Source organism: Centroberyx gerrardi, chromosome 11 (genome assembly GCF_048128805.1).
Source record: "Centroberyx gerrardi isolate f3 chromosome 11, fCenGer3.hap1.cur.20231027, whole genome shotgun sequence".
In the NCBI taxonomy this organism is placed as follows: Eukaryota; Metazoa; Chordata; class Actinopteri; order Beryciformes; family Berycidae; genus Centroberyx; species Centroberyx gerrardi.
The window spans coordinates 13,454,053-13,474,676 of NC_136007.1; the positions used below are offsets into that span (position 1 = coordinate 13,454,053).

Genomic DNA, 20,624 nt, shown 5'->3' on the forward strand with positions numbered 1-20,624 from the left:
GTCTCTACCCATTAGGATGAGTCAAACTGTTTTAATGATAAGACGCACGACTGGGTGCCTGGTGCTGCAGGAGACTGGAAGGGGCACTTGGTATCCATGGCAACCCTGGGATCTTCCTCATCAGCTCACACAGTCAGTTCAGCATAATCATGAAGAAAGGACAATCATGAGTGTTAAAGTGACTTTGTGCAGCAACATCTGAAGTAATGTCAGTCTGTCATTGCAAGTGAAAATATGACTCACCTGACTGGTTTAAAAGAATGAATGAATGAATGAAAGATTAGTTGAAGTCTTGTTAAACAAAACAAACCATTTGGACAACAAGTCATAGTGTCATTCTTTAATATTTACAATCATACCTTTGCCATGATTACATTAAATGTAGTGATTACTTATTGTAAGTCTGACCTCGTTAGATACAGTACACAGGATGGCTGATACATTATTTCCTTTATATGTGCTTCCTTTACTCCACACATAAGGTACATGGGTAAGTCAGGGACAGTTACAGGTGAGAGAAAATAAAACCATAATAACACAGCTTTGAATCGGTGGGAGTTATACTTATGGAGGAGGGAAATAAACAAATCTGTTATTACTGAGACTTTTCCCACAAAATGGGAAATGCAGACGTAACTGTATGCAAATAAACAATGTGAGTTACCATTCCACTATCAGGGACAGAAAGTTTATTCATAAAACGCAGAGGAAAAAACTTTCCGTGTCACTGCCTGTTAGCTGGTGTTGTTGAGAAAACCTTGAAAACATTAAGCTACCAACCAAATGAATACACATACTGGAAAATCCATGATAAAGGTGCTTGTCAGCTACAACAAGAACAATATGATTGTAATATACAGTACACTTTCAGATTATGATAAATGATAACTATACACAGAGGCATATATTACTCTTGCAAACTATATAACTCTTATAATCTTTGTGTTTTGTGCAATGTTCAACGACAACTTACAACAATACATTTTGGCAGAAGGAAAAGTTACTGTTTATCTTAATGTGAGCTCATTGGGAAGAGGCAAAAGAGAAGTTTCAGTTTTCAGTGCTACAAGTTACAAGGCCTATGTACAATGGAGTTTGGCAAAGAGAGAGGAGACAGTTCAAATGCACCAATTAGAAAAATAATTTGTAGAAGAAATTATGTAGAAAAGAAAATCAAAAATAAATTAAGTCCTTTGAAAAAAAAAATTAAAATACAGCAAATAATGTGTATACAACTTTGTGCTATTGATGTTTGCAAGTCATACAGTTGGCTACTACTTGGCATGACCTCCTACTGTATCGGTATACACTCCAGTGTTAAAATCCTCGATTCTGTTTAAGTGCTGGAATAATAATAAGTATGCAGTGAAATAACATGGACACCGAATCTGTATGTACACTTAAATATGCATATGTACAACTACATAAGGTTGTAGATATGAATACACAAAAGTGCAAGTAATAGTGGGGTCGGACCCAAGATGTTTGTTTTGGATAACAGAAGAGAAAGGGACTGGGCTGAGAGTTAATGTTGATGTGATGCTAGTTCAGATGTTATGTTCAAAAACCTTCCAAATAGCATAAACCGCGGTGCTGAAACAGAACTGTTGTGCTTCTTGATGCTTGTCTTTGGGTATTCACAAAAACAAAACAAACAAAAAAAAACAGGATAAAGCCTTTATTTCCAACCTTGCCCTAGGTCAACTCATCTTATGATTGATCGGAATGAGGAAGAAACCCAACATCATCAAAGAAAGCGATATTTACGTGTGGGGATCTCGGCAGAGTGATAAGGTGCAGGATGAGGAGAAGCAACAATTCCTTTGAAACAACACATTCCTGTCTGCTTGTGTTCTGTTGTGTTTAATGATAAGAAATGGTATAAGGCAGCGGTACACAAGGCAGTTTCTTGGGGCACACTGATGGGCAACAGTGTTCAAAGAGTTTTGTTACTTCAATCACAAAGCAACATCCTCTCACCAGGAAACAGTGAGTACATTTCTGATTGTGTGTCTCACTTTGTTTGCCTGTTGCTGGGAATGTTGCCCATCTACATTGCCCAAAAAAACTGCAGAGTGTATCACCAACTTTAGACTGTCAGGCTGTCTACTGGTGATGTCACACTGATCAGCAACAGAGCTGAAACGTCCCGCTCCGGAAGCAAATTTCCCATTCATTTTTCCCCATAGGGAATTTGATTATTCCCTCTAACGTTTTGACAGTGTAAGGTCGATTTACCATGAGCTGCCAAATTGTGAAAAGACTATATACTGTATGCTCCTAAGTGTTTTATTCCTGAGTTCCTTGTGAAATACTACACTACCCACAAGCTTTAGAGAGTTCCCACCAATCGGAGAGGTTGCTGTTACCATAGAAACGCTGCCCACTCCAAAGTTGCTGATGACAGTGAGGTGATGTTAGTTGGCTAGCAACCTGTATCAGTGATTGCTGCTGCTCCACTATGGTTTTGCTGTCAGACGTGATGTCTTTTTTTAAGGATGAGGAAAAGAAAGCTATTACAAGTCAGTAATCACAGAATATTTTTATATAATATTAGAATATTATTTAGTAACACTGTTGAAAATGTGGGAAAGGGAATCACTCTCAAGGCTGTTTGGGATGAGTAGTTCATTCCCTCTTAAAAAACATTATTTACAGTCTTTTATCCTTGCCTTTTTTTTTGTTTTTCATATACATATTTTTTTCTGACTCTATTGTAATAAGCTCATGATTGATTTTGTAGCTGGTTGGTTCAGTTGAAAGCTTAAAACTCTTTCTAGCAGAATTTTCTGAAATGAATGGGGAATTTACTTCTGGAACCACGGCCACTGAAAAAAAAAGGAGGCGGACACGTTTCAGCTCTATGTCCACTGGTCGTATGTGATGTTAACGTGTATGATCAGGTCGTCATGGAGACGTCTCCCTCGGCCTACTGCAGGTAGCGGTAAACCTTGAAGCAGTGGTTGCCGGAATCGGCCACAGCCACATGTCCATCTGAGGTGAGGGCGAGGCCCTGGGGGCCGTACAGCGGGTCCGCTGACGTGTTGATGTACGATAGGAAGGAGCCGGTGCTGTCAAACACCTGAAAGACAAAAACACAAAGCTTATGGCTTTCACCGTCATGCTGCAGCTGCTTCAAACAGATTCTAGTATTAGCAGAAAGAAAACACTCAAGATGCTGAAGTTGCATTCGTCAGTTTCAGGTTGCTGCGACTTGGATGAGGAGAGTTTACTGTGCAGCCTCTGGTGTTGGAAGTTACTAATAGAAATGGTTTCACAAATGCTGTGGTAAAGTTGATTTGAAGACTGAATGAATGAACAAAGCCAGAGGGAACAGTGTAAAAAATTGATTGGAACAACAACAAAAAAGTAAGACCAAGCATTCGCCACATTCAGATTTTTTTTCACTTTTCTTTTTTTTATATAACTTTAATGTAACTTCATCCCTAAATTGACACTTTGCTGAAAAACAAAACTGACGATATTATATACATGATCTCACACATATCCCAAAACTGCTAACAATCATGACCAATTTCATTAGGTTTGAAAGTTATTGATACTTTAACTGTTATTTATTTGTATTCCAAGTCATGTCATCTGAACACTGAATACTTATTATGTTTAATTGCAGCTCAAGGAAATTACATAGACACATATTGGTGAAAACATACTTTTCAAGTCAACTGTCATGTTCATAGCAGAGGGAATACGGCTCGTCTCACCTGTATTCTGCTGTTACCCCAGTCGGCTACGATGATGTTTCCGTTGGAGTCCACAGCCACTCCGGTGGGAGCGTTGAACTGGCCGTTGCCTTCGCCATGAGAGCCAAACTTAAACAGGAACTCTCCATCTGCACTGTACACCTGGGCACAGGGAAGTCGGTAAACACAACTCATGATTTGTCCAAATTTCTGCCATGTACTATAATACACAAATACATTTGCTACGTGGTTTACTATCTGAATGAATAGTAACAGGATATTAATATGCTTGTTCAGGCTTCACAGATAATCCCTGTTTTGATCGCAGCACAAAGCATGTCTTACCTTCACAGAGTGATTGTGGAAATCTGTCACAACAATTTCATTCTTGTTGTTCACTGCAACAAAGTGCGGACCTGGAAGAAGAGAGGGGAGTGTTATTTATGCGCTGGTATTTGCTCCACTTGGAACTGAGACATGATTCATGTCGCTCGCAGCATTCCCTCTACTGTTACTGGGTTGTTTAAACCCAAATTTCAGTAGTTATGGCGATAATGAACCCGGTCCAATCAGTTGGTTAAATAGCGTCGCCTAGAGTAGTTTGTTTGGGTACAAAAGATGCCATTCATTTCATGCGTTGGATACTTCAAATTGAGTCACGCTTTTTTGTTTTCATGTTTTCACAATACAACACCACAAAATCCGAGTTGAATTATATGGAAAACATGAAAAAATTATGCATGAACCAACAAGCAACCAAGGATTCAATCGCCCTCCCCACTGTAAGTAGCTGTAACTCATAAGTAACTAATTATGCAAATTGAAAAACTGATTCACTTATTAACACAAAAACGGAATCAGATTTCTCTAGCTCCCCACACTGATCATCATATACCAAACAACAAACATCGGTTAGTTTCAAGGCACTGGAATCACTGATCTTTTCATAGACATTGTACACAAACAACACAACACAATCCACATGACAAAATGTTATATTAATAATTATTGTAATAACAGTGATTATTACAACAGCATGTACACGTATCTCTGATCACTTTGTACAGGCACAGCTTGATCCAACAAGTTGTCAACAGTTTGAGCTTTCGGGAGGTCAGACACACTTTCAGGGAGTCGGGTTAGACAGAGAGCACTGCACTGTGGGATTAAGGTGGTGTCAAGGCCACACTTAATACTTACTGAAAACTGAGCCAGATTTATTTAAGTTTGGGCCAAGTTTTTCTGAATTGGAAAACAGGAGGAAGAACAGAAAGAAAGAAAGAAAAATAGGTAGTCAGAGATAAAGGATAAGCGAAGAAGAAAACAGATCGGGGCGGTCAGGCTGTTCTTCTGCTGCAAAGCGATTAAGCCAACATTTGACTTTGAAAATCCACCATGATATATGGAGTATGCCATATGATATGTTGTGTTATGTGTGGTCATAACACAAAATGTTATAGTGAATATGCTGGATTTACTTTAAGAGCTGAAGCAGACTGCTGCCTCATTGATTTACTAAAAAAAAGAGCATTGCTTGCGATCCCCGTGTCTCTGTATTGATGAAGTCTGATGTTTCATATCCAGGCCTTCTCCTCCTCCTCACCTGCAAACTGTCTGTCAGACGTCCCCCTGGCTCCGAACTTGGTCACGAGCTTCCCGTTGGATTGGAAGATGAAGACGCAGCAGGCCTTGTTGTCCACGGCGATGATGTGGCCGTTCCTGTCCACAGCCACACCCTTGGGCCCCATCAGCCGGCCCGCGCCAATCTTATTCTGAGAGGGAGGAGAGCAGATTGGAGATGTCAAACGTTAAGCAATCGCTTTCCGTCCAGCTCTTTAGGGAATAGGGAATAAAATATAACGCTGTTTAAATGTTATAAACTTGTTTACCTTTAATAGGCTTGTTAACTATCTTCTGATATTTTGTCTAACTTCTTGAAAGAGGCTAATGTCAGGGAAGCAGGAAAAGTGATCCAAGCAGGATTTTTCTTAACCAATGACATTTAATGAAAAAAAAGTGTAGGTAAATTCTTTATCACTGTTTTGCTGATGCGTCGCTCTGAGATCTCACCTTAAACTTGCCGTCCGAGGAGAAGATGCTGACCCATCGATTGTCGTAGTCGGCCACCACAATGTCACCGTTCATGTCCACAGTTACGCCTGTAGGTCTCTGCAGCTGCCCCGGAGAGCGACCTCTGACCCCAAAGCGCATCTTGAACTGCCCGTCATTGGAGAATACCTGCAGCGAGGCGGATCAAAGTAGCGTCTATTGAGCGATCACCAATTTGGCGTGATCCCAATACCACAAAATGTATTTTCTTTGCGAGCAGCCTGATCTAAGTGGTTACAAACACATTGGATGATATCCACGTGTCTTCCATGTAGGTTTCTCTTCTCTCTTTCTCTCTCTGTCTCTCTCACCTGTATGCACTGGTTGTTGCTGTCAGCCACCACCACTCTGCCGTTACTGGAGGCTGAGATTCCCTGCAGGTTGGTGAACTCTCCTTTCTCTCTGCCCCGGGAACCTGGCAAGCAGACAATTACACCACTTGGTATTTTCTCCCTAGTCACATTTTACAATATTTGCCCTTAAAGGATAATTAAGGATAAGAAAGTTTGGCCACTGTCCTACATGTGGATAGATCATAGCCTTGATGTTCTACACACAACTTTGTTGGTATCAGACCTAACAATTATTAGCATTAGTTTTAGCTTTTTTTGTGCCTTTGTTGTGTGTATGTAATGATAAAATTTGAATAAAATAAAAAAAAGCATTTGTTTTAATCTGCTTTAAGTGGGTAGGATTTACCACGGTAAATCCTAACCAAGGTGATTTAGATAGTATCAATGGCAGAAACGTGTATTCAATTAATTTTCAAATACTTTCCTGTGATTGCCTAAACTTTCAGGAACTGACAGTATTGTCCTATGATGCAAACCGAACCTATCTGGCACAGAACTAAGCTAAAACAAACTATAAAAAAGTATTTGTAAATACTAAATTTGACCCAGGTCTGACCGGTATAAGGCCTTTCTGTCCGGGACAGGTCATCTTGTCTTACCCACTCTATAGATGAGCTCATCCTCAATGGGGTTCTCCTTCTTCTTGGTGGTGCTGTACATGCTGGACGGCCGTCGCACCGCCTTCTGCCGTATGTGGCCCCCCGTCCCGCTGGGAGACTTCACCCTCCTCTTCACGTCATCCGGAGACTGCGGCACATCGGAGGGCTTGACGGCCCGCAGGCGGAAGGGGCTGCCCCGTATGGGCTGTCCGTACAGCGACAGGGCGAAGGAGTACTCTCCCTCAGAGCGTACCGTGTATCCCACCTCGTACGTCCCGTTCTTATTGTCCGTTACCTCCGCCTCCGCAGCCCGGCTCCCGTCAGCGGACATGATCTCTGCTTTTAAAACCGCGTTTCCTGTCCGAACCAACTCCCCATCCTACAGATAGAGGGTCATTGATTTTGGATGTTAGATTGTTGAACAACACAAATAGAAATACAATCCTATTCAATACAATGCCATGTACAGAGTGTCAGGATGCAACTTAAAATAGTAATGTCTTCATAAAAATTATTTGTCACTTTCATTCTTGATTCTGCAATACCAATTTATTAAAAATCTAATGAACATTTGCTGAATCTGTTTTTACTAGTTTTCTTAACATAGAATCTAAGCACACATTCTTTAGATCTCTCTCCATAAAAAAATCTCTCACCTCCCTACTCCTTAACAGCTTTCACCCACACCATGTAATACACACACACACACACACACACAATCTGTAGTATATCAAAATCAAACGTTTTGGGGAAATTTGTATTATTGCAGCCAATATGCACGGTGCTTGAGCCACTAGGGAAGCTCTTTCAATTCAACATAAAAAGCTTCTCATATTTTTGCTTTTGATGATAATAATCCTTGTTAATTGCCTTGGCGACTAGGGCCACTATAAAATAAGTGACTTTTTTCAATAGCACAACAAGAGAGAAACAGAATGAAAAAGTGAGTGAAATGGCAAAAACTAAATTGAAATATCCACAGAGTTCCCTGACTAAAGCAAACAAACAAAGTAAAGCCAAACGAAAACAAAAGCAGAATGTAAAATTGCTGGCTAAAGTGCCTGTGATTGACGATACATGCATTTTTCCAATAGCAAATCTCAGTGGAGCGAAACGATTTAAACGCAGTACTTTGTCTTTAGTTGTCACAGTAATGCTGTGGTGTTGCCCGGTCGCTGCGTGGCGGAGGCCCTCTCCCGTGGCCACGGAGGTGTGACCCACTGCTGCCGTGGTGAGCAGGACGCCCAGGTTCTGGATGGAGCGCCGCAGGCCTTCAGTCTCCACCTGGACAGGACACAGGACAGATTATCCACATCAAAACCCCGTGCTTCCCTCCAAACTTTAATTTCTTGACTACATCTGATGATCATGATTGGTATTCAGTGTGATGTATGTTGACAGGCGCTAGATAATATGGCTGTCAGATAGTCTCAGTAGTATCACATGATCATCATTCCCCTACAAATATTAGAATTTAAGAAATGACAGTAGGCTCCCAGCTACATAAGATGGGGAGTCATATGTGCAGCAAAAAGTTTTCCACAGTTTTCCAGACTTTTTTGTGTAACGCCCAAACTTTTCAAGACCTTCAAATTCATTTTTCACACTTTTCCAGACTTTCCAAACCCTGATAGTTTGTTCAATATCACATCTACTGCATATACCAGCAACAACGTCAGTGATAATGCCACTGTAATAGTATAGTATGGTGAGCAAACTATGCCTGGATTACTACAGAAAAATATACATTATGAAAAATGATTTATAAAGCTATAATAATTCTGTTATTCTGGTGCCATTATATGTTACACTCCACAGTAGCAGAGAAACCCAAAATTCCACTTCAAATCCAGTGCGTACTATTATGTCTATTTTCCACTTGACATCCCAGGCATGTGCTACAGATTCCCTTTTTTTCCATTTGAGCCCCTGAAGTCTTCTCTGCACAGATTTGCCCCTAACCTCACCTCGAGCCAAACTTGTTGTTCAGTTCTGGGTTTAGCTCTGACTTACTATGAGTGTGTGGGAATATTAGCAACACCACCATGACGACTGAGAGAGCAGAGACATTGTTTTTTTTGTTTTTTTAGCAGAACAGACAGCAGCTAGTACCTGACAGTCCAGATGTGCGTTCTGGTGCGGTCTCTCTGGGAAGTCGTGTCGGGCCAGAGCCGTTACCCGCTCACTCATCTGCTTCTGAACCAGCAGCACCTACATAACGAAAACATGTACAGTGTTTTTTTTTTTTTGTTTTTTTTTACTATTTCGCAAAGTATGGTTTGTTCACTCAAGCCTGTAACATTTAGATTAGGATGTTAGTGCATTGTGCTCTGATTATCCTTTAGCCCTCTTTCCACTATACTAACATTTATGAATTAGTGCATCATCCTTTTAACATTTGAATTGGGCTTCTGTATGGATGCTCAGCTCGGATTACGGCACAACAGACCACATCCTGTGCTTTGGTAAGTGTTACAGATGATATGGACCGATTTAACGCTACGTCACATTTAATATCTGACTCCCCTCTGTGCTGTAACCTGTTTGTTCGTTTGCTTGTACAAATCACAAGCTGCCAGTGCCAGCTCACCTCAGTAGCGCTGCCGTGGCTGAGGGCCTGCTCCGTAAAGCTACAGCTGCTCTGGATGTGCTCCTTCCCCTGCAGGAGAGACGACAGCTGGGCTTGCAGGACCTGCGTTAAGGTAAAGTGGACGGAGAGGAAGAACGGGAGACAAGGAGAGAAAAGGGGATGAGAGGAAGAGGTTGAGAGTGAAGTAAGGAAGAAGATGAGAGAGAGCAGATGAGAAAAACAGAGAGAAAGGAGAGGATCAGGTGGTGAGAGAGGGAGCCGAGGAGGGATTAAGAGAGAAGTGAAGATCAAAGGAGCCTCTCAGGTATGCGAGAGATGTGGCAGGTCATGTGCTGTTTGACTACATGCTTGCGGATTGAATGTGTGTGTGTCTGTGTGTTAGAGCGCATGTATACGTACACGTGTGTGTGTGTGTGCATGTATATGTAACACACTAACCTTTTGCTTGGTGCTGCAGATGTTCTCCAGGTCGGTGACGAGGGCGGTCTTGCGCTGATGCAGCGCCCGCTCCAGCTCCTCAAAGGTTCCTGTGATCTCTGCCACCGCCTCGTTCTTCCTTTCTGTCAGCTGGCGGGAGATCTCCGTCACCAGCTCAATGGCTGCTGTCAGCTGGGGCAGCCTGGGAAATGAAATAGCATGACATTTTTAATTTTGAGAAAATAATCAAGTAATCAATATTTGACATGCAACCATCATTCTGCATGCTGGTAATCATTTTCCTTTGACCAGAAAACAAATACATAACCAAGGTTATTATCGGAAACTAAAACTAAGACAAAAACTATAGGTGCTAAAAAAAACACTGTCATAAACTGAAATAAAAATAAAAACAAGACTTTCTCAAAAAACTAAAATCTAACTAAAACTATTGTGTCTACTTGTAAAACTAAATAAAAACTAAAATAAACTAACTAAAATAAAATAAAAAATATGTTAAGTTTTTGCTTTTTTGTTTATGTGCCGGGTAAAAAAAAGAATATTAGAATATTATTGTTTGTATCACACAATGTATGTTGAAAAAAATAAACATCTGTAAAAAAACTGAAACCAAACTTAAAATAAGCATTTGTAAAAACTAAAAACTAAACAAAGCTACTAAACACCCAATAAAAATGAAGTGAAACTAAACTGTAATTGACATAAAAATTGAAAAACTACACAAAAATATAAACAAATAAAAAATCCCAAACTATAATAACCCTGTGCATAACACTGGTATTCTTAAATGAAAGTGTGTGTGCTTCACTATAACCTACTAAACACTGTGCTTTGACAACCTAAGTGCAGCGTGAGTAATCCATGCCAACCCAGAAACGGCACCTGCCTTATCTGGGACAAACTTATGCTTTCAAACACCCGATGTGAAGGAAATAATACTAAAAGCTCAACCCAGGTACGGAGCCCCCACCTGCCGCGGATGGCGTCCAGCTGTGTCTTCAGGGCCGCTTTGTGCTGCTCCACGACGTCCCGCAGGGGAACGGTCACGTGCTCCCGGTGCTCGCCCTCCGTACAGTCCAGACACATGGCCGTCTCACACGACTCGCAGTAGAACTCCATCACCTGCAGAGGGAGACAAACGGCTCAAAGCTCATCCACTGTGTTTTTAGTCATGACAGGTAGGTAAGCAGGTTTCAGTTATTTCTCTAACACTAGGAATGTGCTTTAGAAGCCCCACATGTCAAACAAAAAGAAGAAAGTTTGGTTTTATTCCAGAAGCCATAAGACTTGTGAACAGTAAATGTAAAAGAAATGAGGAAGGAAGGTCTTCTCACGCAGCATATAGACTGATAAATGCACTCGCACGTTCCTCTGGACAGAATTGGATAGTAGGCCTGTTATGTAGCAGAGGTGGGGACTCGAGTCACATGACTTGGACTCGAGTCAGCCTCAAGTCACAGTTTTAATTGCTTGAGACTTCACTTGATGCATGAAGAGAAGACTTGAGACTTGACTTGACTTGGGTTCTGGTGACTTGGGAGTTGACTTTGACTTGTACTCTGATGACTTGAAAACGTTTCTAAAGTCTTGACAAAAGATCTTGTGTTTCTGTAAATTACTTAGATTGAAAGTGATGAGATTTGTTCCACCAGACGACTGAATTTAAATTCTGCTTTCTGAATTTGTATGGAATGATTGAATTTATTGTATCTGATATCCTATTAAAACCATATTGCATTTAAAAGTCCCAGATATTTTGTTTTCTTTAAGATATTAAATTGCTACTGGACTCTTGATTTGTTCTGACTTGACTTGGTGTTTTACATTTAGACTTGAGACTTGATATTAATGACATGGACTTGACTTGAGACTTGTGCCTCAAGAGGTGTGACCAAGTGACCTAGACATTTTTTTCCTTTTTTTTTATCTTGTTTTCTTCTTGTTTAAATGTGTATGAATGATTGTATATTGTGGTCTCATGTTGTTTATGAACTCGCTGCCTTGAATTGCACCTTGAGTGATGAATGAAGTATTTTGGTATTTTGATTGATTGATTGATTAACACTAATCGCTAAAACCAAAGAGTTCAGGCCAGTTTGAGTGAGGTAATGACTAGGTGGAAGCGTCACATAAACAGAAGCAGATAAAAACAAACTATAGTCACGAGGGATTCCCACCTTTCCCTCGTGGTTCGGGCAGCAGAGGGGTTTCCCCGCAGCAGCGGCGCTCACCGACTCCAACACACTGCAGGCTTCTGGCCGCGAGCACTCTGGGTCTCTCTGAAGGACCTGCTCAAACACATTTCATCATAGTTTATTCAAAAAAGTATTTAAATGAGCAGGTTTCCAAAGACTTTTCAGATGATAACCCGTGATAACCCGTGTTCAGTGTGATTTGGGGTGTAGCTTCAGATCAGCGGATTAGCTTTTTGTCTACGTTCCTTTCTCTTTGTCCGCTCACACAAATGCGTGCAGATCTGCTCAGGTGCACATGGACGCACACACTAATACACACACACACACACACACACACACACACACACACACACACACACACACACTCTGTCCCATTTCTTAGACTTTCAGATGCACTTGTTATTATTATCCCTTGTTTCATTGTCTCTTGTTTTCATCTGTGTTCCTGTCCTTTGTTTTCTGTAAAGCACTTGACGATCCTGTTTGCTAAAAGCCTGTGAATCTGACTTGACTGGAAAAGGTATTAAAGAGTCAAACCTCCATGAGGTTGGTGATGAAGAAGTTGTTCTGTAGAGCGGAAACGCCTTTCTCGGGCAGGATGGACGTCTGCCGACACACTGGACACGAAAGCGTCAGAGACTCTGGGGGAATGTAGTTCTGCAGACAGCTAGAGGGAAGGAGGGAGGGAGTCGGGAAGAGGAGGAGAGAGAGAGAAAGATGTGGAGAACGAAACTAAGTGGCTGTTTTGCATTGTACAGTATGTCATTATTAGTCATATTCTATTCACCGCAACACTGTAGAGAGAGTAGGAGAGCGAGATAGTTGTCACTCTGTCAGGCTAATTGATAGAAAGTGCCTAAACTGTGTTTCTGTCACAACAAGTAGGGAGTAAGTGTCGATCCGAGTCAATACACACACAACCCACAGCCCCAGGAGACCGAGCATGCACTTTCTCACTGAGCAAAAGAGTCTCTGGCAAGACGCTCTGTCTAACAGAGATGCAAGAGACACATAATTACGGGAAGGCAGATGTGTGTGTTTATATTTGTGTGTGTGTGTGTGTGTGTATGTGCATAAGCAGAGTTGGGTACTGGCCTCATCCTGGCAGCAGTCACACTCCTTTCCCACAAGCTCCTATAGACTGAGGACGGTGTACAGGTTCAATTGCCCTTTGGAGGGAATCTATTTAACATCAGACACCTTCGAGCCAAAACCAAGGCCACAGTCAGCAAAATTTCAGCTGCAGTATGGAGATTACACTGCACTCCTGGCCCACTGCCCAGCTGCCATCCAGCACATGCTGTGTGTTGTGTTTTTTTTCTTCTGTGAACATTCAGTGAGTCTTGTGGTTAACACTGCCAAAGGCTGTCACGCAGTTGTGCTATTTCGGCAGCATGCTATAATGCTTTAATTGACGACACCATACAGTTTTGCATCAACTTAGCCTCATCTGCTTTTGGTAAACTGCAGTCTTGTGTTTTTAAGAACAACCAAGAGCATTAACAAAAGTCTGAGTCTACCAGCCAGTCTGTCTGTCAACACTACTATACAACTCTGAAGCCTGGATAATCTACTGTTGCTATATCAGACACACTGATGGCTGCAACATCAGTTAAGATAGTTAAGCATACGGAGGCAGTTCACCTCAGGCTGAAGTTCGTTTGGGCTTAAAAGGTCTGTGATATAGTTTAGTGTCAGAACCATCTGTGTTAAGTAAAATCTTAAAATCACTTCTAAGACTAACAAGTAACCACATGCCACAAAATGTAGCATAGTCTTCTACTGTGGAATCATCATTAGAAACAATAGTAAAACCCATGGCAGGCTCATCCCTAACCAATCACAGGACGCAACATCATCTTTAAGATGGACGTCCATAAGCAGTAAGCACATAATTAAGTAATTAAGTAAGTTGGTGTGAGTGCATGTGGTACGGGGTGGAATGTTTGAAAGAAATTTTCATGACAGAGAATCACAAAAATGAGAACTTCTGTCTGCCACCTCAGCCCAACAACTACTACATCTACCCATCCAATATTAGTACATCTGTCTGGCAGCACGTATAGCCCCAAACAAAATCTGTTCACCTCAGCAGGGTTCCGGATAATGTGCCACGCAGTAAAACTGGGGATTAAACTTGCCCTCCGGTGGGCAAATGCCCCCCACACAGCATGGAAAAAGGATTTAATCCAAACCTCTGCGCATGGGTATTCTGAACTACAGCCTTGATGCAGTAAATATTTGTTTGATCATAGGACAAACCAGTTTGAAACACAATCCTGTTTATTCGCTGCACCTAGCAGCAACCTCCCCCCCCTCCATTCTCCATCCTCCCACCCTGACCCAGAAGCTTTCCAAAAGCCTCCTCTGCCTGGCTCCTCACGAAAAAAGGCCCAGTAAGTGTCGCCTGAGGGGGTGTCGTCTTTCTGAAGAACTGTAGATTGAGGAATCGCAATCGCCTCTCTCAACAAAGGGCCTCTTTTCAGACTGCAGTCGTTGACAGTCCCTGACGCTGAGGAATGCACTTATCCCAGTGGAGTCGGTGAGGAGGAGTAGTCTGGAGTCTGGACTGTTTAATTGCGGTTAGGGATTTGCAATAGAGGAGGTTCCTCTAATGGCCGGCATGTAAATATGACAAGACTTCTGTGGTTGTGTTGTGTCAGGGTCAGTGTTAAGATCGGGGTTTAAAATGCAGTTTTGTTGCTGTAACACTCATAGAAAAGTTCAGGGAAGCACTGTGGAAACTGTTATTAATTAGGGGCAAAAGACGGAAGGGATATAGGTCAAAAAGAATGCTGTACCTCTATAGCCTGTGCAGCCTTGGTTAGTTATAGCTATAGTTATAGAAAAAGTTACATTTGGAAAGTGTGTGAGCAGGCAGGGCCGAGCCTTGGGTTTGTGTCAGGGAAGGCTGGGTAATTAGGAACTTGGTCAGTTGTAACAGGAGGAGCAAATGTTAGTTACCTCTCACAGAAGGTGTGCAGGCAGGGCAGGACCTTGGGGTTGTGGTAGTGATCCAGACAGATGCTGCAGACCAGAAACTGCTTGTCTATCTGACGCACCACTGGGCTGGTGCTCCCAGTCTCACGCTTTGCCATGGCAGAAGACATTCAAAGCCACTGACCGCAACTCCAGTTAACCTGCAAAGAGAGAGAGGGAAGTAGATAGGTACATGAACGTCTGCCAAATATTTACACCTGGACTCAGCTATGTCTTTAAAGGGTTGTTCATGAAAAAAACAAAAACAAAGCAAGACCATACTCTCTTTTCTCCCATTGTTATTCCTTCTAGCTGACACAACTGCTAATGCTCAGCTCACTATACCCACAGCAGGTACCAGGAACTGAAGTTACCAATGCTGTTTAATACCTTGATTAGCACAAAAACGTGCCCATTGTTACGGCATTATTTCTCGGATAATACCGGACGAATGCCAGCTGAAAGAGAACCGTGTGAAATAAAGGCACATAACCGTGTTTTAAGACCCGCAGCAGATGCAGACAAACCAGTATGTGCCTGGTTTTTGATTAACAGCTCAGCTAACACCAAAGATTTCGTACAGGACACTAGAGGCTTTGTAATCAGACAGTAACTATGGTCTTCTGTTATAGAGGAGCCTTTATGAAAAACCCACAATGATGCATTAAAGCCAGCTCTCCTGGCCACACAGGTACACTAAAACATACTTACCTGCATACACACTAATTCAGTGTTACCTGTACTGACAACTACACCCACACATGCAGTTCAAAGACAGACATCTAAAACATTTTTTCTCTCGCATGCCAACTGAATGCAGGATGAGCTGACTAGTGTCGATGTCTCCTTCTATTTCTGTCTATCTGTCTGTCTGTCTCTTTCTATATATATATACCACAGTCCCCAGTCAGGGCTCCCTACTCCCAAACTTTAGTTTGGTTCATACTTTAATCTAGTGCAGCCATAGCCTGCAGATGAAGCCATCTGCCTTTGCGTAACCCGCAAAATAGAATAATAGAATAGCTGGCTGTTAAAACACAGCATTTTGTTGGTCTACGATATATTTTTAATTAGCATATGTTCAATTTACAAACATATTTCATGCTGGTACTAATTTAACCTGCAAATCTACAAATACAAATGCGTACATTTTCAATGATACACTTAAAATGAAATGGCAAGGCATGCGTAACAGTGCCAGTCAGTAAGGAACAGCAGAGAAACACAAAGTGTTTCAAGTAGTCATCTCTCAGATTCAGAGACTAGGCAGTGTGAGCTGACCGGAGCAGAGTGGCTCCACGTCTTACACAATCTCATCTATTATGAAAATGCAGCTGCAAGGTATGGATTTATTCTGCCTAGCAACAGTGGCAGTGCTGACTGTCTCCAGTGTACTACATTTTTGGATTCATCGGTGCTAGCGTACCACAGATGGTAAACTAATTGGTATGTTAAAAATGCTATTGCAGCATTTTCTCATTATTATGTTTGTGGAATGTAGATCATTTATAACAAGCTATGCAAAAACAGCAAATTTAAATGAGAAAACTTGTACAATATAGTTAGGTTAGAGGCAGGAACAAAAAATGTTGTAAGGGTTAGGCACAGGGTCTGGAAAGGTTAGATTTGGTTAGACTTGAGTAAGACAACAATGGCTAACAATAAATACAATAAATAAATACTGGGTGGAAGCCATTGGTGCCTCTGTGTTGCTATCTGGCTCCAGCAATGCAGTCCTGCCACATATTCTCAGTAGGTCAACATATGTATTATTCATGTTTCAGACACAGACATGCACTTCAACACTCGTACGAATGCAGGGATAGGTGTATAGCATGTGCTCCAAACAAACACAAGCCTATACCCGCACACATTTATGTTCGCCTGCACATACAGAGAACACACACACACACACACACACCCTGATCCTCCCCACCAGACTCTCCGCTGTCTGCACATCTGTCACTGCTGGCTCTAATATAGCACTAAATCCTCTATGTCCCCTCTCTGCTGTTGTCCTATTGTCAGTTGCTGCCCACTGCCAACAACAACACACACGCATGCATGCACATAGGTTCACACACACACACACACACACACACGTCAGGGTAGACTGAGTGAGAGCCAGGCAGTATCTTTCCAGTCTTGCAAAGCGGATCCTATGACAGAGTCTCTGGAGCGGGAGGGTAAAGGTCACTTCTCAAGCTGTCCACCAGGAGAAAGACATGTCACATCCATACTCTGGTAAGGGAATTGATTATGTGATGATACGTGGCTTATGTTTTGTGTAAATATGCATTGTCCAGTATATGCTTAAAACTGGCACTTCAAGAATATCTAGTTGTCTTTGGGATTGTAATGAAAAGAAGCTTGTGCGGATCAACCAGCGGATGTCCTGACATGGTGATATTGTATGAAAGTTCAGTACAGTTCTCACACCTCTCTGCCTCTGTCTCTGTCTTTCTGTACTTGCACACGCTCATACTAATATTGTGATGATGTCTCTATCTAAATTTAGACAGATGTATTAGTGGGTAGGTGACAGTGAATCTAAAATAAGACCAAGAGGTCTTATAGGACCGCTGGAGAGTGAGGAGACTGGTATGCATTTGTTTACTGTAAGTTATGTCTATAAGTATGTGCATGGGGTGAACCATACTCGACTAAATTACTTTTTAAAACTAGGGAGGAATCAATTGATCTGTCTCTGATTGGTGTCAAATTACTGGTGATTTGCCTACAGTCAAATCCAATTTTGTTGAAGTATAGAAAATGTGAACTGTTTGTATCATCTGTATCATCTGCCAGCAAGCAGATTGCTGCATTGCCTTCCAACTGCTACTTAACTACCATCAATGCAGAATATTATTTTATTTATTTAACTTAAGCAGGCTGTTAACTGTGTTACAAGTAAGTAAAATACATCTTTTGATAAATGTAAAGGATTTTTTTTTTTAGTTCTGTAACATACTGTATATTAATGAAATTGTATCAGCTCAGTATTGGCTCATCTTGTTCAAAACATTGGCAATGCTGTCAGCTCAGTAAATCCCAATTGGAGTGTCCCTGCTCAAAACACTGGGGTGAAAGGAGAGTAGTAGAAATGTGATGAAAAAACCCCAAAATAAAACCTTCTGTTCTGTGTCAGTTATAACAAATGCCCAAAATTAAAGGCAGTTGAACAAAAAACTTGAACAGAAAAGCTCATCACACCTTCCTGTATAACCTCAGCTGACATGTGAACGGCTTGGGTCTTCTACAACTTTTTCACACAACAGGATTTGTTTTCCTCCATGACGAAAGCAGCAAGACACCGTACTAGGGCTGCAACTAACGATTATTTTCATTGTCGATTAATCTGTCGATTATTTTCTTGATTAATCGATTAGTTGTTTGGTCTATAAAATGTCAGAAAATGGTGAAAAATGTCGATCAGTGTTTCCCAAAGCCCAAGATGACGTCCTTAAATGTCTTGTTTTGTCCACAACCCAAAGATATTCAGTTTACTGTCATAGAGGAGTAAAGAAACCAGAAAATATTCACATTTAAGAAGCTGGAATCAGAGAGTTTTGACTTATTTTTCTTAAAAAAGTACTCAAACCGATTAATCGATTATCAAAATAGTTGGCGATTAATTTAATAGTTGACAACTAATCGATTAATCGATTAATCGTTGCAGCTCTACACCGTACCTATTCAAATATTAGTGTTTTGCAACGTTCATTTATGAATACATAAAAATCAAATACAGTCCATGGAGAGACAGGGACACATGCTGACAAGAGGAAGAACAAACTGCTTCAGCAACACTTCCATCCAGCCCACAGTGGCTGATTGAGAATATGAAGTTCTTGTTCATTCCAGTTTTACTATCAAATATGTGTGAATATAACATGTCTATATGGCCTGAACGCACACACACGCACACACACGACACGACAGCCATATGCATGCACACGAGTGGATACACTTTTAAGTTTACACATTGTGCAGACAACACTCACATAAACACCATTGAGCTTCTCTGTAACATTTCCTGATGGCTGTGTTTTGACAAGGTCCCAACTTCTCTCATGCCCACTTAAGTTGCTCAGGTTTGATGCTCTTAGCAACCATGACCAGGTAACTGACAGGTAACCGGCTTGGTCACAAATTGGAAAAAGTGAGCGAAGAGGTGCAGAATCAGAATTTGGGCTCTGCAGTCTTAAGTTAGTGGGGTGGGAAACCTGCCAAGTCCAGCTAGGACTGCAGAACGCTTCAACAAAATGACGTATGAGATGAGAGGACGTGTCCCGCAGTGAGTTGTCGACTAATACCACAGAAATAAAACGTCATTACTCTGTTGGCTGCGCCATTATACAAGCAGTAACATACAAATACCATAGCAGTGCTGTTGCTACTGACCTTAGTCTGACCCAGACCTGACTAATTCCCCAAACTCTCAGAACTACAGTAATTGTATGTGTAACACAGTAAGAGTGTGTGTGTGTGTGTGTGTGCTGTGTGTATGTGTGCGAGCCTGTGTGTGAGATCAAGATCACATCCACGGCCTTAAACACAATGCACTTATTTACTACTGCCGTTATTGAATAAAAATAACAGTTTTCCGATTGTATCATCCAGCAGCGGAAACTCTGCTCTCGTTGTACAGTATACGAGGATCCTATCTGTATCTCTCAATACACACACACACACACACACACACACACACACGTGGAAATACGCACACAAACACTGAAAAAAAAGTGAAGGAACAGAACGAGGTAGGCAAGACAGGAAATTAAACCTCCTCTTCCCAGTTCAACAGGAGGACAGCTCGGCTCTCCTGACAGAGGGAGAGGGGGGGAAAGTTAGGAGAGAAAGACAGAGAGAAGAAATAAAGTTTAACAGGGAAGAGGCTGATTAAAGTAAAGGTATCCTCCTCCCTGCTTCTGTCACTGCCAAGCACCTGTCCTGCGCCAATGAATATGTGCTGACGGCCTGAACAAACACACAAAACCCACATGCTCCTATCTGACGACTGCTGAGTGGTAGACACTGTATACGATACGCATGCATGTACATGGACACACACACACACACACACACACACACACACATAGTTGACAGAAAGACTACTTACTGTCAATAGGAGAGGCTGTAACATGTGTTGAGTAGATCAGTCAAGTAGGATCCATGGCAGATCTGTGGGTTAAGTCAGTCTGACGTTACAGAGTCCTTTCTGACTATCAGCGCATGCCCTGACTCTCACACACACACACACACGCACACACACACACACACACACACACACACTCAGCCCGTCCCCCCTCCCTTTTTTCCACTCTGTCCTGCCGAGCCCCTCTTCCTTCCTTCTTCCTTTTTCCCTCTCTCGCTTTTCCTTTCCATGCGACACACACACACGAACACACACAACACACGCTGAGAACAGCTAAACAGGGATGACAACAGAGGGTGGGACTGCACTCTGCAAGTCCCTCCCACTGTCAGTGTTGTTTACAAGCTGACCGTGCTCCCTCCTCCTGCCGCGCTCTGATTGGCTGGGGAGGCTGAAACTAGCTTGGGAAGAGGGATTGCATCATAGGCCAACAATTCATGCTGGCTGGAGGGAATGAGAGGTAGAGATTCAAACGGACAAGAAGAGCAGAGAAAAGTCC

General features: G+C 41.9%; 1 protein-coding gene across 1 annotated transcript; it reads right to left on the reverse strand.

Moving 5' to 3' along the window:
- Nucleotides 1-325: 325 nt before the first annotated feature.
- Nucleotides 326-20,373, reverse strand: trim3b (tripartite motif containing 3b). The gene is made up of 16 exons (XM_078286459.1): nucleotides 20,090-20,373; nucleotides 14,953-15,128; nucleotides 12,526-12,655; nucleotides 11,971-12,081; nucleotides 10,764-10,915; nucleotides 9,794-9,974; nucleotides 9,356-9,457; nucleotides 8,878-8,976; nucleotides 7,897-8,049; nucleotides 6,766-7,144; nucleotides 6,125-6,228; nucleotides 5,775-5,942; nucleotides 5,308-5,476; nucleotides 4,050-4,120; nucleotides 3,726-3,866; nucleotides 326-3,082 (listed from the first exon to the last, which is right to left on the reverse strand). Exons 2-16 carry the CDS (start codon nucleotides 15,096-15,098, stop codon nucleotides 2,930-2,932), a joined length of 2,259 nt encoding a protein of 752 aa, XP_078142585.1. The 5' UTR covers nucleotides 15,099-15,128; nucleotides 20,090-20,373; the 3' UTR covers nucleotides 326-2,929.
- Nucleotides 20,374-20,624: the final 251 nt, after the last annotated feature.